Source organism: Macrobrachium nipponense, chromosome 27 (genome assembly GCF_015104395.2).
Source record: "Macrobrachium nipponense isolate FS-2020 chromosome 27, ASM1510439v2, whole genome shotgun sequence".
Taxonomy (NCBI): Eukaryota; Metazoa; Arthropoda; class Malacostraca; order Decapoda; family Palaemonidae; genus Macrobrachium; species Macrobrachium nipponense.
This window is the reverse complement of record NC_087216.1, coordinates 9,023,799-9,050,456: the sequence shown is the minus strand read 5'-3', so window position 1 is coordinate 9,050,456 and position 26,658 is coordinate 9,023,799. Positions and strand designations below refer to the sequence as shown.

The 26,658-nt window shown below is 37.7% G+C and overlaps 1 protein-coding gene and 2 long non-coding RNA genes across 3 annotated transcripts in view; 1 reads left to right on the top strand and 2 right to left on the bottom strand.

Annotated features, from left to right (window-relative positions):
- LOC135200804 (serine/threonine-protein kinase 11-interacting protein-like) overlaps positions 1-26,658 on the top strand; it is a 249,900-nt gene that overhangs the window by 9,669 nt on the left and 213,573 nt on the right. The window contains 6 exon segments of the mRNA XM_064229462.1: positions 15,738-15,859; positions 16,648-16,824; positions 20,067-20,257; positions 20,620-20,718; positions 21,175-21,352; positions 24,039-24,232. Of these exon segments, the coding sequence (XP_064085532.1) occupies positions 15,763-15,859; positions 16,648-16,824; positions 20,067-20,257; positions 20,620-20,718; positions 21,175-21,352; positions 24,039-24,232 (936 nt within the window). The 5' untranslated portion in view covers positions 15,738-15,762.
- On the bottom strand, positions 7,035-7,898 carry LOC135200542 (uncharacterized). The gene is made up of 3 exons (XR_010311308.1): positions 7,818-7,898; positions 7,592-7,674; positions 7,035-7,388 (listed from the first exon to the last, which is right to left on the bottom strand). It is a non-coding gene; the product is annotated as an uncharacterized LOC135200542 (long non-coding RNA).
- LOC135200541 (uncharacterized) lies at positions 8,971-10,337 on the bottom strand. The gene is made up of 7 exons (XR_010311307.1): positions 10,264-10,337; positions 10,051-10,125; positions 9,829-9,921; positions 9,606-9,701; positions 9,432-9,500; positions 9,191-9,330; positions 8,971-9,047 (listed from the first exon to the last, which is right to left on the bottom strand). It is a non-coding gene; the product is annotated as an uncharacterized LOC135200541 (long non-coding RNA).

Here is a 26,658-nt window from a genome sequence, read left to right as displayed (position 1 = left end):
GATCTTGTAATTCTAATTTTCTCTCAACGGCTTGAGGATCACCTCGGGTGATAGCGAGAGGGTGCCAGACATCCGAACAGAGAACAGATGTTCTGGCACATTGTCTGAAAGAATTGGAAGCCAAATTGGTCGGCTCTCCAGTTCCTCGAAGGGTGAGTTTGGATCGAGTGGCCCAAATCATCTCGGATAATTTCTCAGCTCTCTCATAGCTCGAGAAGAGAGAATTGGTTATGGGCTTGGGCACGGATCGTAACGATCCTCAAGAGGTTCGTTAAACTAGTGCACGTCCGTGCGGGTCTTCTCGATCGAAGGCAACAACTACTGACGTCTGAATAATCCTCACTTAGAAGTATGTCGAAAGTGAGGAGAGACTGAGGGCGTCCTTTCGTTAAGTTTTTCGTAATATTGAAGACGAAGGAGCTTCCTCTTAAGTTGTTCCCTTATTCATGATCCTAGAGGATTAGCTTAGTCGCACATGTTGGCCTCTAAGAGGTTGGGATTCACAGAGGTCAGGTAATTCAGAGAATTGTCCAAGACCCTTCCCGAGAGAATCTGTGTAATCTAACATCGTCACTTAGTGAAGTATCTAATATCTCTACGCTCTGACTCTGAAGGCGTTCAGACTATCGAGAAGCGATAAGAGCTTCAAGATTAATGGCAGTCTCTTGGCCAAGCAACAAAGCAGTGCTGCCTATTTTCAGTTTTCAATCGGAGGGGCCGTTTCTGGAGATAGTGAAGGGAAATGACTGTTCTCCACCTCGACCTCTGTGAATTTCGTTATGGTTCTATCTTTCCGTATGAAGTATGAGATAAGATAGAAGTCCTAACTGTTTGTAGAATATGCAAATATGTTGACGGCCTCTAGGCTCAGAGATTCGGTTCTGTCAAACAACAAAGCTTCACGATCTTTGAGGTCTGGTGGAAATCTTGAAATTCTCTGGATCAAAGGTTCCGGCATGGAACTTAGACGTAGTCTGAGTTTCTGATGCCAAAAGCATTTTGAACCTATCCTTTCTGCGAACTTAATACACGTGACCAGAAAGGCTAATATTCTAACCGCTCTAGCCACGGCAAGGAGGGTTAGTGAGGTTTTAGCCATCATCAGAGGTTTGGCTTTAAAGGACATAATGCGGTCTGTCCGCTAAGCCTTCCGTTCTTGATAAGAACGAAAACCTGTCTAACCATTGACCCGAAGGCTTGGAGACCAAGGGTATGGCACAAATTATTGGGCAAGTGGGCATTAGAGAGTCCTGTGCCCTGTAGGGTCTCTCAAGTTTTATCTTGATAAAACTATAGAAAGTCAAGGTCAACAGACAATCTGCGGTGTTCCGTAAAAAGACCAGACTAGTTCATGTCCAAGAACACCCTGGCATGATAGCCAAGGAGTTCTTTTAAGAGGTCTCATTCATTATGTTTGCATAAAGATTTGAGATTTTTTCTTAATATCAATGCTCAAGAGGTGAGGGCGCGGCCTCGGAAGCATTTCAACAGAGCATGACACTCAGTAACATCCTGAGTGCCACACTTTTGCGAAGCAAACTCTGGGTTCGCTTCACACTCCCGACAATCTGCGGTGTTCCGTAAAAAGACCAGACTGTTCATGTCCAAGAACACCCTGGCATTATAGCCAAGGAGTTCTTTTAAGAGGTCTCATTCATTATGTTTGCATAAAGATTTGAGATTTTTTTCTTAATATGAATGCTCAAGAGGTGAGGGCGCGGCCTCGGAAGCATTTCAACAGAGCATGACACTCAGTAACATCCTGAGTGCCACGCTTTAGCGAAGCAACTCTGTGTTCGCTTCACACTCCCGACGGGATGTGAAGACGACATTTCAGATCCGTAAGTCGCTAGGACCATACATATCCGTAGATATATTATTGGGTGCAAGAAGCAACACGAATCCTATCCTATAGAAAAGGGATAGGTGTGCTTTTAACTTTGAAGGGTTGGTCGCTTGAGGCGCGTTCCTTTCTTTAGCCTAGAAGTTTATGGAACTAACTTTGATAGGTTAGGTCAGGTGGTGGTTTTAGCTTCGGTGCCCTCAGAAGTATGGTCATATGGTCTAGTCACATTGTGGTCACGCCCCCGTTGACAGATCATCTAGAGCGCACCAGCATTACAGGTCTCTACCTCGCTGGCAACTCTAGTAACGCAGAAGCAGACTTTGGTGACAGTAATCACGAAGTCGGCTATGCTAACAGGTCAGGAACCAAGATGTATATCATCTACTTAATTTAGTTTCCCAAAAATCCTATTCTGTCTCTTCCCACCATCCGAAGGTGGGATTCAGCTATATATATATCTGTCAGGTAAGTTTCATGAACAAAATGTTATTGTTATAATACAATTAAGTTTGTTCATACTTACCTGGCAGATATATATAATTAAAGTGCCCACCCACCTCCCCTCAGGAGACAGTGGCACTGATAAAATATGAATAGAAAATGGGAATAGTTCCTGATATCCGCCTCCCAGCGGCGGGAATGGGTACTACCACCTGGCCAGCCCACTTTGTTTTCGTGTGTGCCGCGAATTTTTAAATTCTGTCGGACTTCAGAAAATACAGCTATATATATATCTGCCAGGTAAGTATGAACAAACTTAATTGTATTATAACAATAACATTTTGTCTTCCCCCTTCGAGACTTTCGTCAAGGAGCCGTGTCTGGTATGACACTGGAGAAGTTTTTTCCCTGGGTGTGACTGCCTCCGCTCAGGGAGACTTTTCTAGTCTCGTGGACTCTTCCCGCAGAGCAGCCCTTAATACTGCTAAGATTTTCTTTTCAACAAATGAACTGGAGCATCTTTGCAAGAGTGTTTTCCGTGTTTTCGAAGTTGTTAGCTTCCTGGATTGGGCCATTGCTTCGCTGGCCAGGAAAGTCAAGTCATTTGGACTTTCGGAGGAGCAGTTGAAGGATTTTGCCTCGGTACTGGATTGTATCGATAAAGGCATCTGTGATGGAGCTTCGGAGCTCGCTGCCATTTTCGCCTCTGGAGTGTTGAAGAAGAGACAGCTTTGGTGCTCCTTCTTGTCGAAAGGGGTTTCATCGAACCAGAAGTCTGCCTTGCTCTTCTCTCCTTTGGACAAGAAACACCTATTTCCGCAAGAGATTGTGAGCGAGATCGCTCAATCTTTAACACAGAAAGCGACCCAGGATCTTTTATCACAGTCAGTGAAGAAAGCCCAGGAAGATAGCTCCGGCTTTCTTTCTGCTTCTCGGAGTGCTCCCTCCACGGAAGCTCCTAAACCATTTCGAGGAGAGCTCCCGTTCGATCTTCTCCAGGTTTCGTGGGAGAGGTAGAGCCTCTTCTAAAACCACTCCCTCTTCCATCAAAAAGTAGGCCCGTAGTCCTCCACACAGCAGTAGGAGCCAGATTACACCTTTTTCTGGCAGACCTGGTTTCATCTCGGAGCGGATCCTTGGACGGTCCAGGTCCTGAAGGAAGGATACACCATTCCGTTCATCAAGCACCCCCCTCTCACAGAATTTCCTGTGAATTTGTCAGCCTACTCGGAGAACTCCGAAAAATTTGCTGCCCTCCATCAAGAAGTTCTCGCCTTACTGGCAAAGAGGGCCATAGAGTTAGTGGACTCTCCGCAGGAACCAGGATTTTTACAATCGCCTTTTCCTGGTAAAGAAGGCCACGGGGGTTGGAGACCGGTGTTGGACGTCAGTGCCCTGAACGTCTTTGTCCTGAAGACGAAGTTTCTATGGAAACGACCCAATCGGTATTAGCAGCTCTTCATCCTGGAGATTGGATGGTTTCCATAGACCTTCGGGACGCTTATTTTCATATTCCGATTCATTCGGAATCGAGAAGATTCCTGAGATTCGTGTTCCAGGGCCGCATTTATCAGTTCAGGGCCCTCTGCTTCGGCCTGTCGACAGCTCCACAAGTGTTCACCCAGAGTTCTGTCGTCAGTAGCAAAGTGGACTTCATCTAGACGGGATACGAATATCCATGTATCTAGACGATTGGCTTCTCAGGGCAAGGTCCAGACAGAAGTGTGTGGAGGACCTACAAAAGACTTTAAGAATGACGGAAAGCCTAGGTTTGTTAGTAAACAAAGAAAAGTCATGTCTCACTCCTTCTCAGGAGATAGTTTTTTTTATTAGGAGAGACTGAATTCAGTTTCTTTTTCAGGCTTTTCCGTCTCGCCAAAGGATCGACTCTTGCCTGAACAAAATAGACGAATTTTCTCGTCAGACAAACTTGCTCGGCGAATCAGTGGATGAGCCTTTTAGGAACCTTGGCTTCAATAGAGCAATTTGTAAGTCTGGGCAGGCTCAACATGAGACCACTTCAATTTTACTTGAAGCAGAAGTGGCAAAGGAAGAAGTTCCCAGACTCCTTCGTGTTCCCCATCTCGGAAGGAATCAAACAGGACCTACTTTGGTGGAAATCAGAAGGAAGGCTAGAGGAAGGCTTGTCTCTAAGCCAGTTTGAGCCCCAACCTTACGCTTTTGTCAGACGCATCGGACAAAGGGTGGGGAGCTACTCTGGGGAGAAAGGAAGTGTCGGGACTTTGGCAGATTCATCAGAGAAGCTGGCACATAAATCTAAAAGAGTTGAAGGCGATTCATTTGGCTCTAATGCACTTCAAGACAGAGGTAAGAGGGAAAGTAGTGCTGGTTCAAGCAGACAACACCACGGCTCTCTCTTACATCAAAAAACAGGGGGGGACACACTCGTTCTCTCTGTGCGAGGCGGCGAGAGACCTACTCATTTGGGCGAAGAGAACAAGGTTGTCTTGAGCACAAGATTTATTCAAGGCTCGAAGAATGTAAAGGCAGACATTCTCAGCAGGAGAGGACAAGTCCTCTCCACAGAGTGGACGTTACATCCTCAAATATGCAAGAAGCTTTGGGGGATTTATTTGGGGATCCCTCCTCAGTTGGATCTCTTCGCCACAAACAAGACGGCTCGTCTACCACTGTATTGCTCCCCAGTTCCAGACGAGGAGGCGTTTACAGTGGATGCCATGCTTCTGGACTGGTCAAATCTGGATCTGTATGCCTTTCCACCTTTCAAAATGCTAAGATTAGTTCTGGCAAAGTTCAGAGGTCATCAGAACGTCAGGATGACTCTGATAGCCCCCTTTTGGCCGGCCAGGGAATGGTTTCCGGATCTACTACTGCTGTTGACGGACTTTCCGAGAGAGTTACCGTTAAGGAAGGATCTACTCAGACAGCCCCACTTTCTGAGGTTTCATCACAACTTGTCCGCTCTTCGACTAGTCGCCTTCAGACTGTCGAGCATCTCCTCAGAAAGAGAGGATTTTCAAAGAGAGCTTCAAGGGCTATTGCTAGACCCAGAAGAGAATCCTCTGATCGAGTGTACCAAGCTAAGTGGGTCCAATTCAGCTTGGTGCAAAGAAGAAGGAATTTCGTCTTCTAAGACCTCTATAGCTCAGTTAGCTAACTTCCTTCTTTTTCTTCGTGAGAAGAAGCTTTCTACCCAGACGATTAGGGGTTATAGAGCTATGTTGTCTTCTGTGTTCAGACATCGAGGATTAGACATTTCTAATAATCAAGACCTCTCAGACCTGATTCGTTCCTTTGATACGACCAAGACAAAGGAGTCAAGAACAGTAGCTTGGAACCTGGATGTAGTTCTTAAATGGCTGATGTCAGATAGATTCGAACCGATCTCCTCTAGTTCTTTTAGAGATCTGACCAGGAAGACCCTTTTCTTTGTGCTTTAGCATCAGCTAGAAGAATCAGTGAGCTGCATGCTATTGATAAGAGAGTTGGATTCGCTAAGGGCAATGCCATTTGCTCATCAATGCTGGGGTTTTTGGCTAAGAATGAAAATCCCTCACGTCCTTGGCCTCGTTCTTTCTCTATAAAGAACATTTCGGAGTTAGTGGGGCCTAATGAGCCTGAATGTCTTCTCTGTCCAGTGAGAGCACTTAGACATTATGTGCAAAGGACCAAAGGTTATAAGAGGTAAGAGTGATAACCTGTGGTGTTCAGTGAAAGATCTTCTCGTCCTCTTTTCTAAAAATGCGCGCTCCTTCTTTTTAAGGAATTTGATTTTCTGAGGCACACGGACAATGTCAGACTCAGATATCAAAGTGTTTAAAGTTAAAGCTCATGAAATTAGAGCAGTGTCTACGTCCTCTGGCCTTTAGACTAATCTGTCTTTGAAAGACATTATTAAATCTACATATTGGAGAAGCAATTCTGTCTTCGCATCTCATTATCTGACAGATTTGCAAACCACATATGAAAATTGCAGTACATTGGGGCCATTCATTGTGACTGACACGGTATTGGGTGTGGGAGGGGAGAAGGAATGGATTATCCCATCCTCACTAACTTTTCTCCTTGATTATGTTTTTTTGTATTTTTAAGGTGTCTGAAGATACAGGAAGTTTTTTGAGTATCTTTCAGTCTTTTAATGTCTGGTGTATTTCTTAAACGGTTGTGGTGATCCCTCGTTTTTCATTGTATTTTGTGGTGATTTGTACTGCGCCCTGAGCAGGGGCATTATAGTCTGGTCCGTTACGGTCACGTCCTCAACGGCAAGTACTTATTATTGTGTCCGACGCACGGATCCATATATCCTGTCGGTACAATAAAGGCCAGCAGACTACAGAGGCAGTAACCACTGAGTCAGCGGTCTTTAAAGGTAAGGAACCTATATCTTCCGATAATTCCAACAGTTATTTTAGCTGCCATTGTCCCACCACCTAAATGTGTCAATCAGCTATATGTAACCACCGGGTAAGTTATATAAGTGAAAATGACATTTTTATAATAATATAAAGTTTCACTTATACTTACCCGGTGGTTACATAACGACTTATACTTACCCGGTGGTTACATAACGAAGCCCGCCCTCCTCCCCTCATATGGACAGGTAGGCATGAAACTTCTGATTTATTGTTGGAATGGTTCCCGGTACCCGGTAGAGGGCGGGAGTAGAGGGATCACCTGTCAAACCATTAGCGCTACCGCGAATTTCAAATTCTGCCGTGACGTCAGGAGACGACAGCTATATGTAACCACCGGGTAAGTACAGGCAGTCCCCGGGTTACGACGGGGGTTCCGTTCTTGAGGCGCGTCGTAAGCCGAAAATCGTCGTAAGCCGGAACGACACTTGGAAATATGCCTTAAACTAAGAAAAAGTTAGAGACCTTACCTGTGTGACATGCAAGTAGATTGCATGATGTGTAGTGTGGTTATTCCAATGGCAAAGGATGGTTCTTGAAGGTATAATTCTTTATTAAACTCTTGTGACACTAAAAAGCACAATGTACTACACTTAATCCTTAGGTTAGATTATACACTAAACACTATATTATGCACTGTACACTTCGTAGTAGTACGTATGTATTTGTTAGATCCTGGAGTACACTAAAATCCCAGTCTGGTAGCTCTGGAAGGTAAAAGTATAACACAATTAGTACAAAATACTACACAAAGTCCTGAATGCAATAGTATGTAAATTATAGATATCAAGAGTAAAAGAGTTAATGGTATGTTAATTAAGTCCTTTACCTGTTTTAGTTACTTTATTAATTCCTTACTTTGAGTTATATCAAGAGTAAAAAAGTTAATGTATGTGAATTAATTCCTTACCTTTAGTTTAAATTTGGCATTCAACGTAACCCTGGATGGACAAAGTCTTATGTGGCCCCATAGCCTACATCATTCAGGGGGTTCTGGAATGTACAAAAAATAATTAGTATGTCAGTAAGTACTCTATGCATAGTAAGTTACATACAGTAATATGCACCATACAGTGGTTTAAATATCACTATATAACATGTATAAAACTTAGTTAATGTATGTAATTAATTCCTACCTTTAGTTTAAATTTGGCATTCAACGTAACCCTGGATGGACAAAGTCTTATGTGGCCCCATAGCCTACATCATTCAGGGGGGTTTCTGGAATGTACAAAAAATAATTAGTATGTCAGTAAGTACTCATGCATAGTAAGTTACATACAGTAATATGCACCATACAGTGGGTTAATATCACATATATAACATGTAGTATAAAACTTAGTTAATGTATGTTTTAATTATTCCTACCTTTAGTTTAAATTTGGCATTCAACGTAACCCTGGATGACAAAGTCTTATGTGGCCCCATAGCCTACATCATTCAGGGGGTTCTGAATGTACAAAAAATAATTTTGTCAGTAAGTACTCTATGCATAGTAAGTTACATACAGTAATATGCACCATACAGTGGTTTAATATCAACTGGTTTGCATTATTGTAAATGATTGGTCTACACCCCCTGTTCAGCAGGGAGTGTACAGTACCAATTCATGAGGGACCTTGATCACTTATCCCATGTGAGAGATCTTGGTCACTTTTTTTTTAGTATGTAGTACGTTATTAAAACTTACTTAATGTATGTTTACTACTATGTATAATTCCTTACCTTATGTTATGTAGTAAACCCTGGACAAAGTTTTATGTGGCCCCATAGCCTGCATCATGGAGGGGGTCCTGGTTTTCTGGAATGTACCAAAAAAGTATCAAAGTTAAGTCATGTTATGTATGTTTAGTAAGTTACATACAGTAACCATACGTACAGTGGTTTATAACATGTACATATGTACATAATCAAACTTGGTTGGAAACCAATCCTGTAAAAAAAAAGTTATGTACGTTATGTAATACGGTACTTACCTGTATGTAAAAAACCGTTACTGTTCAATACCTTGGCTTAACACTACATGTTACATGTGATACGTATACTTTCCTGAAGGGTTTTTTTCCATCCAAAAATGGTGCTTCTACTTGTAGTAGTTATCCCTTGATGACACTTGTAGTAACAACCTGGAGTTGTGTGAAAAATGTTGGTTCTGGAAGGAAGGAAAAAGTAACAAATTAGTGTACAAAATATACACTACAGAAAGTTGTGAATGCATATGTTAATTACTGTAGATATATCAAGAGTACTAAAAGAGTTAATGTATGTTAATTAATTCCTTACCTTTAGTTTATATTTGGCATTCAACGTAACCCTGGATGGACAAAGTCTTATGTGGCCCCATAGCCTACATCATTCAGGGGGTTCTGGAATGTACAAAAAATAATTTTGTCAGTAAGTACTCTATGCATAGTAAGTTACATACAGTAATATGCACCATACAGTGGTTTTAATATCACATATAACATGTAGTATAAAACTTAATTTAGAAATTCCTTACATAACTTACCAACTTTTAGTGAGTCTCAAAGCTGTTACCTAGGTTGTGGGAGATGGAGGTGGAGGTGTAGAGCATTCATGATAAGGATGCATTCCAAACCTAACTTCAGTGTGCTTTATCACAGATAACAGGCTAGGATGATGGGCAGTCTGGAATGAAGAATTAATATTAAAGGACAGTATGTAACCACTTAGGTGTACAAAATTTATTGTACGTATGCAAACATTAAACACAACTGAGAATTCCTTACCTTCAGCAAAATGAAGACATGTAGGCTATGTAGAGGTCTGGTTTATGTAAGTCACAGGTGCATGCCAGTCTGGAATGATAATTGAATACATATGATTATAGTATGTTATGTTACATACATAACATGGTTATTACATATGTAATATTAAAACATTAATAAAAAAAATGTCCTTACCAAATTCTAGTGGTTGGCTTGCTTACTGGGATGGCCATATGGTACATGAGAGTGGGTGGCTGGGCTATGGAGTGGGATGGGCAGGTGCTTGGGAGTCTGGAATGATAAAAAAATATATAAAATGATAGTTACTACTACGTAACTACTGCACATGTTATTACTGTTTGACATATGTAGTGTGTAATACGTATGTTCAAATATAAAAAATGAAGAATTCTTTTACCTGAAGGAATGGGAGAGGTGATACTACTCGTATCAACTGATTTGGGCTCTGGAGAGGTGATACTCGTATCAACTGATGAGGGAACATCTACATCTGGAAAGAATGATAGGGTACATAAATATATTATAAGGTGGATGTAATTGTAGCATATGTACACTTTTAATAAAATTTCTATTAGCAATTTATAAAACATTTTAAACAAATTTGTTAAGGATTCCTTACCTGATGTATAGGGCGAGGCATCAAAACCATGGAAAGGCTCAGGGTCATCTGGGTCACTGTCACTATCAAAGGGGTCTGAAATGGAAAAAAAAAAAAAAATAATAAGGTTATGCAACATCAAACACATTGTACCACTATGTAAGTTAGTGTACGTATGTATATAGGGTGTAAACAATTTCCAACATGAAAATGAGAAAAATGAAAATTGCTTACCTGATTGTACACGTGCAGGTGGGCGGGCTGATACAGAGGGTCCAGGTACAGGGGGATCTGGAACTGTCACAGGTAGTACAGGAGATCTGGAACTGTCACAGTAGTACAGGGAGATCTGGAACTGTCACAGGTAGTACAGGGGGATCTGGAACTGTCACCACTTCTGCAATAAAATTACAAATGATGAAAATTAATGAAGTTACAATTTACTCTTACATTGAGTTGTTACATTAAAAAATTAAACACATTTTAATATGTACACTAGTAAACACATAAAATTAGTAAAACCAGTTCAGAATTCCTTACCAGGACTAGGAGTGGGAGGTGGTGGTACTGGAGACTTGTGAAAGAAGTGTCAAGCCTGGACTGCACACTTCTCTTCGTCTGCTTCTCCTTCAGGGTCTCCTTGTAGAAAGTCACCAAATCCATGATTCCTCTCTTGATTTTGTCAAACCTAGAAACGTTAGGGTGGGCTTCTGCCTCAAAAGAAGCCAAGGCTCTCTCCAGATGAGTAAAACCCTATGACAAGCTTTCACAGTTAATGACCTGGGTTTTGGCTCTGGTGCCGCCTCCTCTTCCTCAATCATTTGTTGTTCAAGTTCTAGTAAGTCCTCTGCAGACAATTCCTCTCCATGGGAAGCCAGCAGCTCTGTACATCATCAGGTTCAAGATCTAGTTGCAGCCTCTTGCTTAGCCCTACGATCTTCCTCGTCACAGTCTCGACGTCTTCTGCCTGGTCAAAGCCTTCAAAACTGTGCACAAACTGTGGACACAGTTTCCTCCAGGCCCCATTTAAAGTGGTCGTCTTCACCTCGTCCCAAGCACTTGCAATGTTCTTCACTGCATCTGCAATGTTGTAGCCCTTCCAGAATTGCTTCAGTGTCAACTCCTTGTTAGCTTCTATGGCCCTCAAAGCAAAACGTATGGTCCTTCTAAGGTAGTAAGCCTTGAATTAGCTAATTACTCCCTGGTCCATTGGCTGTATCAGCGATGTGGTATTGGGTGGGAGGTACACACCTTCACATTAGGATGCATGTCGCTCAAATTTGAAGGGTGACCAGGGGCATTGTCCAGGACTAAGAGGGCCTTAAAAGGCAGACCCTTCGAAGTCAAATACCGCTCCAATGCTGGCACGAAATGGTCATTGAACCAATCTTCGAAGACCATTAAGGTAACCCACGCCTTCTTGTTAGATTTCCAAAATCACAGGGAGTTGACTCTTGAAAATGCCCTTGAAAGCCCTGGGATTCTCGGCCAAATACACCAGCAAGGGCTTCAGTTTCAAATCACCACTTGCATTGGCCCCAAACAGCAAAGTCAGTCGCTCCTTTCCAGCTTTATGGCCAGGTGCTGACTTCTCCCTCCTTGGAAAGGTACGTTCGATTTGGCATTCTTTTCCAAAATAATCCAGTCTCATCCACATTAAAGACTTGGTCAGCCGTGTAACCACCATCCTTAATTATCTCAGCCAAACCACCTGGAAAACTTTCTGCTGCTTCGCTATCAGCACTAGCAGCTTCACCTTGCAGCTTCACATTATGCAAATTTGCACGAGCCTTAAAACGGTTAAACCAACCTCTACTCGCGGAAAATTCACCACCAGCACTGCCTTCGCCAAACTTTTTCACTACTGCCTCATGCAGCGCTCTAGCCTTCTCCTGGATCACACTTAAGCTCACCGGAACACGTCGCTGGTTCTGGTCCTCCAGCCAGATCATGAGCAATTTCTCCATTTCAACAATGCTCTGGCTACGTTGCTTCTCGTTTATCACCGTTGACTTCATCGGTGCAGCATCCTTAACGTGCTTCAGAATACGTTCCTTATCCTTCACAATGGTTACCACCGTGGTCCTGCTCAAGCCTAAAGAACGGCCTATTTCGGTGTTAGTTTCTCCCTTCTCCGAACGCTTTATCACGTCATAATTTGACCTCCATCGTGGATGACCTTCCTCTTCTTGGATGAACTATCATCGGAGGAAGTACTTTGGCGTTTAGGAGCCATTGTAAATTTGCGAAAATGGCAAGGAATTTCAGCAACGTCTCAGCACACAACCTAGTGGAATGCAGGCAGGCACGCGATTGAAGTGGCGTTCCTTTCGTATTGTTACGCTTGGCGTCCTCGACCGTCCGAGGTCGTTGTTCGGTCAATTTACCATACAGTTTAATAGCGTTAATTAATTTATGCACCTCCGCTCAAAAACTAGTTCTGCATATGAGGTATCGTTAAAAAGCATAACAAAACGTCGTAACCTTGGAATTTGTGTTGTAATCTAACCAGAAACTTAGTTTTTTTTAATTATGTACTGGAAACAAGCAATGATTTTTCATTATATTTGCGCTTTTGGACTGTTTTAAACTGCGCATCCCAAGCTAGTGTATTCATTCGCCCGCAAACTAGTTCCGCATATGCGGCGTCAGTAAAAAAATTCAAAAAATACGAAAAAAAAAAGTGTCAAAAATCATCATAACCTCAAAAATTTTTGTTGTAATGTAACCAAAAACATATTTTATTATGTACTGTGCTAAACTATAAAGGATTTTTATCATAGCATGCGTTTTTTAAAAGCGTCGTTAACTCGGAGCGTCGGAAGCGTCAGCGTCGTAACCTCGGAACAAGCGTCGTAACCCAGGACGGAATTTCCATTGAATATTTAAGAAAAAGCGTCGTAACCTCGGAACGTCGTAAGCCGGAACCGTCATAACCCGGGGACCGCCTGTATAAGTGAAACTTTATATTATTATAAAAATGTCATTTTTATTGTGCTGATTACAACTGCAATCTTGAGTAAGATCAATAAACGTTACATATATACGCTAACATTGTTCAAATGAGTGCTGGGAAGGCTTTGAAAGATGGTTGATAGTCCGTGAACAGACTCTGCCATCCACACGGTAGCTGCCATATTGGATTTCAAAACTGCCTTGAAAACATATTTTACGAAGAGCGTCACATGCTTATTTTAGTTCATATGGGGCTTTTATATATCACATTATATTGACAAAACTTCAATCTTTTGAATGGTATGCTTAAAGTTGTAATTGTATTCTTGTTTCACCAATTAAATATCGAGTGAATAAGACCCGGCCAGCGTGATGACGATGGATCGTCTGTGATTGTTTACCCTATTCAGTACTTAGGCCTAGGCCTATTATTCTACACTCATAGTCGTGTATCCGTGTGTAGCCTAGTGAATTCAGAATGCAAAGATTAGTTTCATTATTATTTTGAGCGAATGCAGTTTGAGGGGTTAGGTGCTACCTACTGTAGGCTTAGCTACTGAACATTTTTTTAGTAGGTAGTAGGCATTTCAGTAAAACTGAAAACAACTACATGCCTAGGTAATGTGGCCTGGTTCCTGCCAATCAGGGACCGAAATATTTACCACAGTATGCGTTCCTGTGTTTGTATGGTTATGACATTGCCAGTCGTTTGTTTTTATGTTCGGCCCAATGGGACTGGTATTAGACACAAGCCCATTTTGCATGTAAACTGCTAGGCCTAACTACCTAATTACTGAACCAAAGGGGTGTGGTAGTAGTCTTCAGTTTTACCAGTGTTTCAGAGGGGATACGAACTAAGCAGACTTACCTTAACCTTTGAAAAGCTAACCTGTCCTAGCCCAAGAGTAAATGATAAGGGTAAAATACCGAATGGCTGGCCTCTACCATAGAGCGACCACCTTCCAAAAACTTGGAAATTATGGCCTTAATTTGTGACTTGGGAGAAAAAACTTACTTCCAGAGGAAAGTAGAGGTCTCGAGGTGTTGCTTCGACAGATGCTGTTTCTTGACTAATGTATCCTTGGTTGCAAGATGTGTTAAAGTACTTTTTCAGGAAGGTGGTCGCACTACAGTAGAGGCCGGCCATTCGGTATTTTACCATATTTTATGAATTTCCCATGGCCTATGCTGCTTAGCCATTTGATCTTTTTTTTTTTTTTTTTTTTTTTTTTTTTTTTTTTTTTTACAGTATTCTGGTAATGACAAATAGGTAGGCCAAGTCTAGGTGACATGAACCTAATATTTTTCTGACTTCTGTCTGGTAATTAATCTAGGCTGAGTCCCATATGGTTATTTTGGCATAGGCCTAATTTCTTACTGAACACAAGCTCCTATTCTGAACGCTGAACAGTGAAAGTGTTTTGCTTTAAGTACCCTGTATACTATGCGTCTGAAATTAGTGAAGGATTTCCCTGGTGTGACGTTTGTATGCAATTGATGACAAATTGTCAAGACTGCTTATTTCTGCATCGTTAAATTTCATTTCTCTGATTTATTAATAGGTTTTAGTGGGGAAACAAGGCATGCTTTCAAGGTGGAAGAATACACTTGTAACATTTTGTCTTCTATTGTGATTGGAAGTAATTATCATGACTTTCTCTTATAACTACTTACTGATACGTGTTAAGTAAGCGGTGAAGTGATATGGTATACATTGCAGTATTAATTTCCAATATTAGATTTGAGAAATACTGAAAATGAAAGAAAGTTAGGTATTCATATTTATAAGTACTAGATCAAAATTAGGCTAAAACTTAAAAAATAATTGTTCATATAAAGTACATGCCATTGCCTTTTAGGCCATGTAGGAGTTGGACTTAGTCCTTGAGACTTGGTAATTTGTTAGTTAACTGCTAAAGTGACATTGTTTAGTATCAGATGAGCAACACCATATAATGTGTCAGCTGTATGGTCAATATTTTAGTAACAGTAAATTTGCAATAGATTTCATTACGATTTTCATATCTATTATGTTAAGGAAACGTAAGGAAATATCATAAAAGCTCCAATATTGAGTTGTGGTATAAAAGTATAATCATTCTGTTAACTGGTGGTAGGTTGGTGAGGAGGGGGTAATCTTGACTCAATTGCTGTTATTAAGCATTTTTTCCTCAGCCACCATTGTACAGACATCTAGCAACATTTTGCCTGGCTGTTTAATACAAAGCTTCAACACCCATTTCTAGCTAAGGAATATTTCTGCATAAAAGGTTGTACGTAGTTGTATGCTAGGAAAAATACAGATTACTTTTTAAGATTTTAAAACATTATGTAGATAAAGTTTCATGCTGTCTTTTTCCCAGGCCCAAATTTATTTTGTTATCATTTCTTCCTTTTTTTTTGTAGATTTATGAAACATTTTTAAATTGTATGTGATCCTATTTTATTGTCACATCTTTTTCATTCTTAATTTTTTTTCCTTTTTTCTCATGTAGAAATTCTGTTCTTTCTATTTTACTTTTTCCTTAAGAATGACTGTCTCATTCAACTAATTTTACAAGCATTGGAAACTATTAGCATTTTGACCTGTCTTATATTAACAGTATATATTGAAACTGTTCAGCAAATTAGAGTAAATTTACGTTGTTGCTGTTGATGTCTTTGCATTTTTAAGTGCTGTGGTTATTATGGAAATACTGTATGTACTTTACTACATTATGACATACTATACAACATTTTATTTTTTTCAACAGTTAAACATGTAAATATCAAGCAATCATGGATGATGCTACTCTGCAGCGGGTTTGTGGCCTGGCTGCGGCTTTTCGTCAGTCTGCTCATCTTTTGTTGGATCACCACCACAAGTTGTCACTCGGTAAGTTCAGTCTTTAAGGGAGCACTTCTCTGCAGAGGATACCCACTATAGTTTTCTTTAGACAATGCATTGTTAGTGCCTCAGTGGCGTGATCGGTATGGTCTTGGCCTGCCACCTCGATGGCTGCAAGTTTGATTCTCGGGCATTCCACTTAGGGGTTAGAAATGTGCATTTCTGGTGATAGAAGTTCACTCTCGATGTGGTTCGGAAGTCACGTAAAGCCGTTGGTCCCGTTGGTGAATAAACATTGGTTCCATGCATCATAAAAACACCATACAAACAAGCAATGCATTGTTATATATGTATATGTTAAAGGTTCCTTTAGGCATCCATCTGGTCCCCAGGAACTTTGCTGTGAGTCAGTTTTTACTTAACTTTCAAGGCCAGATCCTTCAGGTTAGCCTATTAGAGTCTAGACAGGAATGCTCTCATTGAACTCTTCATGATAATAGCAAATAGCACTTCAACTTAATGGACTGTCTGGGGTTATAGCCTCCCAGTTAGTAGTAATGAAATCTGTCTAATGAAGACCAGATGCCACAAATATATATATATATATATATATATATATATATATATATATATATATATATATATATATATATATATATATATATATATATATATATATATATATTTTTGGCCACAGGAACCACTTAATTTAAAATTGTGTGGTGCACTTTAATTCAAGTATGTTTATTATTTGCTGTCTCTAGAAATATAATTTATGAGGAAGTCTTTAATAGTTTTATCTTATGATTGTTTTTTTTTTTCATGGTTTATCACAGACACATGGACATTATGTGAAATTCAGGAGGCCTTCAGTTTGATACTAGAAATAGAACAACACACTAATTTTCACGTGCTGCCTCCCAATCATCGTCAGCATCCTGCCATTCCCCAGCTTCAGTTTATTTATGACCTTTTGCAGAAGGTTACTGGTTTAAGACTGTGGGCAAGACAAGGTATGTCATTGTGTCAGTTGTTTTAAATCTTTGGTCTGGTATTGTATAAATGTAATTTTTAGTAACTTCATGTGTTGTGATGTGATATTTTTTCAAAAATTATGTAATAATGAGATATCTTTCTTTTCACTGATTGTTACACATTTAATTAAAGATGTTCTCTGATAAATTACCTATTTGCTAAATGGGTTGAAAATGTTGTGTACTGCATTTGTCTCTTGCATTAAAGGTAAATTTTTCTGTTGTTAGTTTTATGTTATCTAAATCTGAATCTGTGACCCTCAGATTTATAATTTTTATGATGTTTGAACAGTCATTATTTAATCAGCTAGTATTTCCTTTCATTTGTGCTCTTGCAACTTCTTGATTAACTCCTTGTTATTTTGCCGTCTGCAATATATTGTAAAGGATTTCATAATGTACAGTATTAGTATTATGATTTGGTTTATTATCGCTTATTGCTGTGTAATGAATCACAACAGAGAATAATTTATATTGTTATTAAAAAGTAGCCAGTGGACTTGTGGTAAAAAAATCTCTCTATATTTTTCATCAGTGTATTTAATTTTCAATTTTTGTATGGGCTTTCCTGCCCTTTAAGACCGAGGGAAGAAAAATGGGCTGTCTATGATAGAGGAAATAAGCAACAGACAACTAAAAAGAATGTATCTGAAAGAGTCCATAAATCTCAATCAAGATCCTGATACTAAATGTGATCTTGAGGGAGATGGCTGAAGAGCTCAAGGGTAATTGCCTCCCTGAGAAGTAGCTATTTTACTTGAATAAAAAGATTACTGTATACTTATGTGAACAACAACAGAATTTGATTTATCTTTCTTGTGGATACATACTTTCTATTTGTCTTGGGCTCTTCACTTTTCTTGTAGATGATACATATCTGATTTGCTGAATGAGAAACACAGACAGGGGCTACTTTTAGCAGGGGTTCTCTCTCTTTCGTAATGTCCAACTACCACTTGTCTTCTTTTAAGTGCTGTACATTTTTTTTTTTTATCCCATGTACAGTAAGTTTCAGAAGAAGTGAAGCGACAAATTTCAGAGGATTTCATTCGAAATTCACTAACTGGCAACTGCAACTCGTAGCTGAAAAACTTTTTTTTTTTCTACAATGAAAGCTCTATCAAGCAAAATAAAGCTTAACATATGATGCACAAATATCAAATCTATGATATTTATAACAATCATAAGAAAAAATTACGGTAGTAGTAATTATTTTAAAGTATAGTACTAATTACTTCAAAATATAGAAACGAAACAATTTGAAATTCTCGTTCAACACAGGATTACCAACATTACCAATGTATATTTTGAGCAATGTGGAAACAAATATTTAATATCAAAGTGTATTATCAATTATTTTAGCGAAGATGCATAAAACCATACAAGTATCAATAGAATGTAAAGGAAAAATCTCCACGACATTAAACATAATCAACCATGAATGCACCTAGGTTCAATAGAGAAGTTGGTTGTGGTTGGTAGTTCTGATACTATCTTCTAGGACCGAGCATAAAACACCATCTTCGAGAAAGGCTCTAACTACTGCTGCTACCTTCAGGTGACTAGGCCTAGTTCCGGGCATAGCAAGGCTTACAATGCAGGGTCACAGTCTATTATTTAGGCAAAGATAGAACCATCAGGACCGATACCAGGACCTGTCCTTGCACCTGGGAAACAGACTCACTATATAAAAAACAAGAAAGAAGGTCGCAAGCAACCAGAACACCCGTAAAATCACCACCTGGTTAAGAAGGGAGACCATAGACCCCAGCCACCCCTTCCCCCCCCCTCTACCTCTACCTCTACTCACAATACTAACTCCACCTTTTTCACTTCAACCTTTTACCTCAAATCTTCCAATCATATCCCAACCGTGAAATTTAAGACTGAATTTGCGTAAGTGGGGCGTTTCATAAGGGAGTGATATCACCCAGATTCATATATATATATATATATATATATATATATATATATATATATATATATATATATATATATATATATATATATACGTATATATACGTATATATACGTATATATACGTGTATATATATATATATATATATATATATATATATATATATATATATATATATATATATATGTGTATATATATGTATATATAGTATATATATATATATATATATATATATATATATATATATATATATATATATATATATATATATATATATATATATATATATATAATATATATATATATATATATATATATATATATATATACTATATATATATATATATATATATATATATATATATATATATATATATATATATATATATATATATAAAGAAGCACCAATAGGTCTAGTGCTCAATTCTTAAAACAGACCTCTGGTTATTCCTGACTAGATAAAAAAGGTCCTGAGAGAGAGAGAGAGATACTCTAATTAAAATAATGCTCGCCAAGCATATTCACACTCAGGATCGTATGGACAAGAATAGTCTCACTTATGCACTGAAAAAAAAAAAAGGTGGAAAGCTACATAAATGCTTGTTTGGTGTAACCCTGAACGCAATTCCACATGCAAAAATGTGCACAATTGAGAAACTTGATGAAATTATTAACTAACAAGCTGGAAAATATATTTCCTTCATTCTTGAAATAGGCCTAACCATGTAACCAATGCTAAACGCGCATATAACTTGGATTTTTTTTTTTTTTTTTTTAAACACCAACTTGTGTCTTATTTATATTTCATTTAATCAGATGCTAAACTTCTCTGTGCTTTATCAAAAGAAATCATAATAACTTTCGATATAACGCTATAAAAGTAGAAAGTTAATTTACAAAAATTAGGCCAATGCTTATGCATGCGGTTCCTGCTGCCACACTATGGTGAACATTGATATCGCACTTTGAGAGCCGCAGATGTTTCTAAGGGGAAATTCTTTTGTTTTTCTTTTTTTTTTCTTTTTTAATAAACAATTATTGAACTAACATTGATCATTCACTGGGGAAATACTTTCTGTGCTTAAACAGTTAATCACTGATATGTATTATCAGATAAATAGAATGACACTAATTGGAATAAAATATGCTAACTGGCAACCCCACAAGATTTTCTAAAGAAGTACGATCAATTCTGAGATTTGTCGCTTCACTTCTGGAACTTACTGTAAGTCTAATATAAATAAAATTAGTATGATTGAATTTATGAATCATATAATTATTCAAAATATTGTATATTTTTTAGGACATAGCCTTCCAGCAAATGAAACTACAAGCCTTCGTTGTTTTCGTAGTTTGCAAGCACTTGAGTTAGATCATGTATCAATTACGACACTCAAGGCTCTACAGACTTTGCGGCCGACTCTCAAGTCCATATCATCTGTCAAGGGGCTTAACAGGCTGAGTGATCTCTTCATTCGATGTGGTGCTGACAAGGTAATGGTTATCATTGATGTACTACTGTGTTACCCGAGGATTGTATACTAGTATTTTTTGTGAATCTTATTTGTGGGAGCTTGTTTTATTTACCTCTGTCTGCAGAGAAAGAAGGCTTACATAAATTTTTGGATTTATAACTTTGTATTATGTTTAAACCCTATTTTTATCAAATTCTGCCAAAATATTAAAGTTTTGACCATAAAACTGTACAGTACAGTAAAACCTCAACAATTTAGATTTAATGATGGGAGACTTTGGAGATGCTGAGTCTTTTTTTAGTTTTTGTATAAAGTTTTTTTATATTTTGAATATATTTAGATAAGTTTTAGTCTATTGTAATTAAATATTTTAAATTGTAGGCTGGTGAGTTCATTTGGGAACAGTTGCAAGAAGCTGTTCTGGCTCACAATTCTCTTGGTGCTCTGGATCATAGTTTGAGTCTCCTGCCTAAACTGAAGGTCAGTAGCATGTTGTTTTTTATTGAAGATTCAAATTTTCTCATTAGTTGTCTTTTATTGAGTTTTTAATTATATAAGCATTTTTTAAATATTTGTTGAAAATATTATTTGTGTTTTGTAGGTCAATTAGGTAGGAGGTTGAAAAAACAATTCAGGACTAGATTAAGATTTCTTATTTATTCAGTAAGCTAGGTGGTGATTCATAAAGAGAGAGATTGTTTCTTAAGATTTTTTTATATAAAATTTTATAACATAAAGGACTTTTGAATGTACTAATAAGTTTACACACAAAATCTGGTCTTCACATCATTTGACAATTTTTGTTTCAAAGATGTGTGAGAAATTGGATGGAAAACTAGAGTTAAACAGTTGGTTTAGTGCATTTCTTTTTATAAAATTTTGTTTGTTTGGCATACAGAATAATCCAGTGATGATCAATTTTGTACTTATTTGCAGATATTAGATCTGAGTCACTGTGAGCTAGAAGATGCATCTGCCTTAGAATGCTTGCCCTCTGTGACTCACGTTGATATCAGCCACAATCTATTGCGCCTTATTCCAAAATTTTCCAATACTGCTCAGTACTCACTTCTTGTGTTGGTAGCCAGTAATAATCTTTTCTCGCATATAGAAGGTAAGGTTTACATTTATTAATGTGGTTGCCATTTTTTGAGTTTCATTTTATAGTGGTCTAAGCTTAAGTATAGAAAGATTAAAAGTTAATGCCATTTTGTTTTTTGTCTATTTATTGCTTCAATTAATGTTGTAAGAGGTCATGTGTCTGCAGTTTTGTGCAATATTTTTATTAAATATTGCTTTGTTACTGCACATACTGTATCATTATATACTCCTTGGACTTTTAACTTGGATAGTTTCACTAGTAGTTGAGATAAAGCTTATTGATTCAAAGTAAACCAAGAATAGCAAAATGCAAACTCCAAAATCCATTTATTTTTCTGCTATGTTCCCAACAGCAAAAGGATTTGTTAATTTCCTGTTCTGTAAGAAACACAATGGAATACTTATAAAGTTGCTGTACAACATCTTGTAACTATCACTTCATTTTGCAACTACAGGGTTTTCCATAAGTTTCATCTTTAGATACTTCTACTTTAGCTCATTCAGTGTGTGAATCTTTCTTGATGTCCGGCATTTCAAGCTTAGTTTTCACTGTCTTGATTGTCAAGAAGGGATGCCTTTCTTTTGAACTACTCATTAATGTTTGGACGTAAGTTTTATTAATGCCAGAAGGGCAGAACTATCCAGAGATTTCAGCCCATGGATTCTAGGGGTGGACTCTTTCTCTGGGCAGAACTCTCAAGCATTCCTTCCAATTTCCCCAATATAATTTGATTTGGGATGATCAAATTCTATAAACACTTGGTTTTAGTAACCAGGTATTTTACACTTGGTGCCTCTGGTAACTATTTTGGTGCTGTCCCTTCAGGATAGGGTCATGGTTGGACATAGTATGGTAGTCAGTCCTCACTGTTGTCGTTGACAGAGAAATGACCTTCATGAAAGATAATTAGTTTCTTTTCTTTTCAAGTGTTTCATTTTTTATTTCAATAGTAATGATTTTATGATTAGTTTTATTTTATTATTACTATTAGTAGCTTTTTTTAGCATTGCAGTCAACAATATTCTGTAGAAAATATGGCCCAAATTGAAAAGGGGCTCTATATATATAAATGTGTCTGCATTATATTGTAAAGGATCTGTTGTAGTATCAGTCTTTGAATATATACTAAGGTCTATTGATGCAGTAAACATATGAGCAGACAAACACGAGTTTAGGTTCTCTGCTCCAAAATCATTCACCATTCTGTTTTCTAGTGATTTTTTAAAGAAAAGCTTACGTGGCTAAGCTAAACCACATAGATTGATTAAAAATGGTAACAAAATCATTTAAAACTGCATTAAGACTACAATACAACATGTAGATCCAAACTTGACTATGGTTACCAAGTGTTTTCTTCTGCTTTTAAAGTTAAAACTAAAGGAACCTGATACAGTTCACAATATACGTAATGAGGCTTAGAATCTTCACATGAGCTTTCAGAACATCTCTTGTTCAGAGCCTTTATGTAAATTCTCGTCTTATTATTGAGTATAAGAATGCATGAGCTAGGGTGGTTGTATACCATGTGACTGAAATGCTCAAAAGAGAATCCAGTCTTTACGACCTTGACATACTGTGAAGGATTAGACGCTATAATGTAAAAACTCAGTGTATCCTTGAAGTAGATTATCTGTTTATCCCGTCCTGGTTTCTTATGAAAATAAGCCTATGCACTAATATAACAGAGAAGATTAGCCAGAAGATATAAAAAGTAAGTTTTCAGTACATGATAATGGACAGAATATAAAAAATTTTTACACTAATGGATAAAAATCAGATGGTGTGAGATGTGCAGTACAGTATTATTTGATTTGTCATTTGTTGCTAAAAAGCTAAATGCATTTATTGATGAAGCAAAAGCAATAGTCAGTGCTTTGAAATTTGTGCACTAGAAAATATCAACATTTCCTGTTATGTATTTATAGTGACTTGAAAAGTGTATTGGAAGAACTGAAAAAGTTAACCCATTTTGCCCTATAATTCAGGACACTCATGAGTAGCTGTTTAATCTCTGTCGAGCATAATTGTTCTATTTGTTTGGTTCCATCCCGTACTAGAAAAAATGAACTAGCCTCTTACTTTCTTCTCTTGTTTTTTGTTAATGTAATTTTCTATTGATGATGATGTTAATTTAGTATGTAAATTTACTGTAGGAATGAGCAGGACATATCTGTATACAGTAACCCATTTGCTGTTGGATTGGTATCAAGTACTTACGTGTGAATTTTGAGTCATTTATGTAGTGCAGCAACCAGATTTTCTACTCTCATTGCTATCATGCATAGCAATAAACTTTGCTTCATCCCTTTGGCCGTAACTACGTTACATTCTGCTTTTTATTGTTCGGGTGTACCCCATGGTCTTTCTTCACTTACCTGTTTAACTCAACTTTTATTTTATTTGGAAAGAATAGAAGAATTTTTTTTAACTTGAAAAATTATGTAAGAACAAGCTGTTTTGGGCAAGAATCTTTATATGTGAATCAGTACATTAGTTTGTTACAGCTTCCCCATAAGGCCGTATGAAGGTTATCATAAATAGGTTATATTTAAATTTGATAAACTATTAATTACTTGGAATCTTAGGGAGATCTTGAAAAAGTATCTTTTCAAGCTGTATTTCATGATGTTTATTTAGATTAAAAATGTGGTGGTAGTTGCTTTGTTCTTGAAATATTAAAAACATTTTATTTTCACAGGTTTGCAGAATACCAACAACCTAGAGGAACTAGACTTGCGAGAAAATGTCCTCTCATTGCAAGGTGTACTGTCACCGCTTGGTGCCTTACCTCATTTACGGGTACTTAGACTGGATGGTAATCCTGTTACGTTTAATCAGAATTACCGAATGCATTTGATCAAACAGCTCAATCCTGCAACTTCTAATCATAAGGTATGACCTGTATTTTTATTACCTCATTGAAGAGAGTGTCCTCTAGCATTTAGATGTTTATTCGTTGTAGTATCTTATGTATCTTATAGTTCAAAATATATAGTAAGTGTTATTTGCAGATGTAATCAACCTTATTTTCCTAAGGGTGTTGATTCCAAACCTCAGTGCTAATATAAATTTTTTTTTAATGTTAAGAATTTCTAAGCAACCCAAGGGTAAAGTCGGTATTACTAAAAATACTTCATTGTTCAGAACCCATTATTATGCTGAAAGCATGAAAGAATCTTTTGATAAACTCTTGAATAGAATATTTTTTGTAGAATCAAAACACCATACAAAGTATACAAGGCACTGAGAACAATAATTATTTCTTACTTTCCCTCTATCACATAATATAGGAATATATTACTCTTATCAAAGCTATTAAAAAAGAGAGTAGAAGGAAAGCAATTTGTCATTGTAAAGATTTAGCTCTTCCAATATTGTCTAGATGCATTTTTTTCCATACCTCTGATGAATTGTTTGAGCTCACTTTTATTTATTTATATTTAAAGGAAATGTAATTAGCTGAGAATAGTATTGTGGGAGCAAATCAGTGAGTATTAAAAAAAAATCAGGGTTGTATGGAGATGGGAATCTTGAGTTATGTGCAATGGAAGTTCTCATGTAGGGGTTCACAAAGAAAACCTCTTGTTAGCTCTTCAAGTAACTCAGGATCCAGAAGTCTGTATCATGGCAAGGCCAAAAGGCAAATACAAAAAGGCATTAACTAAACTGGCAGAGTTCAGTCGGTTCCCTTCCTTCAAAGCATGTAATCCAAGTGAAAGGTGACATCAGCTAGAATTCAAATGCTTTTCGTGAAAAATATGTTAACAGATAACATGGAAATTCCTTAACACCTAGTACCACAGAAAATTGTTTTGAACAGTTATTCAGTAAGTTGGCTTTTAGAATCAACAACAGAACCTCTTTGCAAACATCATGAAGGATGTGTCTACTAGATTTTATTCTGCCATTTGATTCTAATCAGAGGACAGATACAGTCGTAATTGACTTGGAAACCCTGATTTGAAAGAGGAGATACCACTGAAGGGCTAAAGAGACAGCTTCTGTAAAAAAAAAAAAAAAAAAGGTGATGGGTTCAAACTTACAGTTCCATGGAGCATTTTTGAAAAGAAGCTTCATCTTGCCAGGAAAGTTCTTGATACATTACCAAAAACCTTGAACTGATGCAGTTTCCATGAGCATGAAGATGACTTGAAGAATGGCCATCCTTGCCCCTTGAAATTGTTATGAGCAAAAGTGATACCATTATGTTAAAGAAACCATTAAACAAATGAGCCTAATATGGTCATCTAAGTCAAAGATGTATCATGGATATTAAATAAAATAGGAGAGATGCTTCCTGCTAAAAGTACAATGCTTGCAAAGAGCTATCTTTGGAGCACGAGTTACTCTCTAGTGTCAGCCATGGCTAATGGTTGATACATGTAGACTAAGAAGAAAAACTAAACATAGTGAAACTAAAGATGCCAGTGATGTTAATAGTACAGGAAATCATCCTTTCTTAGACAAGAACTGTGATAGCTGACATGTTACTCTACCAGATTATCATTCTTTAGTGGCCCTCCAGCTTTGGTTAGATTTCAGGAATAATAAAAACATTTCTGACCTATTGCATTTTTGGTAGGCTTATTTCATGGTCTTCTAACCATTTGGAACCAGATGTGGGTTAATCCTCTTGCAAATAATTATCAAAAGTCACAAGATTTGAATGTTTTTCTTCTTCCTGGCTTTTAGATATAACCTGGAGCTCTTTTATTCCTATTGCAGGAAACTGGGGTTGACAGAGTACTATTAGACAAATTTTCAAGTATGCTTCAACCATAAATCTTTGGGTTTTTTGGTAGGACTTATTGTCAGTGCATTCCATATACTATTGGTTGAGAGAGATCAGTTGTATTCATCCTCATTCTCTTAATGTCTTCATCCCTCATACTTTTAGCTTAATCTGGAGAGAGTTTCTTGAACTACCTGCCTATGTACTTCTTGTGGTTTTGAGTGTGCTGCTCTTGCAAATTCATTACTTATGGAAGTACCTTTATTTTGGAGGTTGTAACTGGTTCCAATGTCTGATGTTTACATGGGATAATCTCTTTGATCTGGTTTTCCTATTTTCCAGCCTCATTTGCTTCATCTTAACCCCTGAATTACAGTTCAGTCTATGCAGTGGAACCTCGACAGACGAGAGTCCCAACTTACAAAAAATTCAAGTTACAAAAGCAAATACAAAGATTTTTGTGCCTCTGCATACGAAAATAATTCAGGTTACGAAAGGGTGTTACTGTAAAGTCCCGAGATTTGCCTGGACCACCGAGAACAATTTTAAAATTCGTACGCCACCATCCTCCCGCTCTCCCATTGGT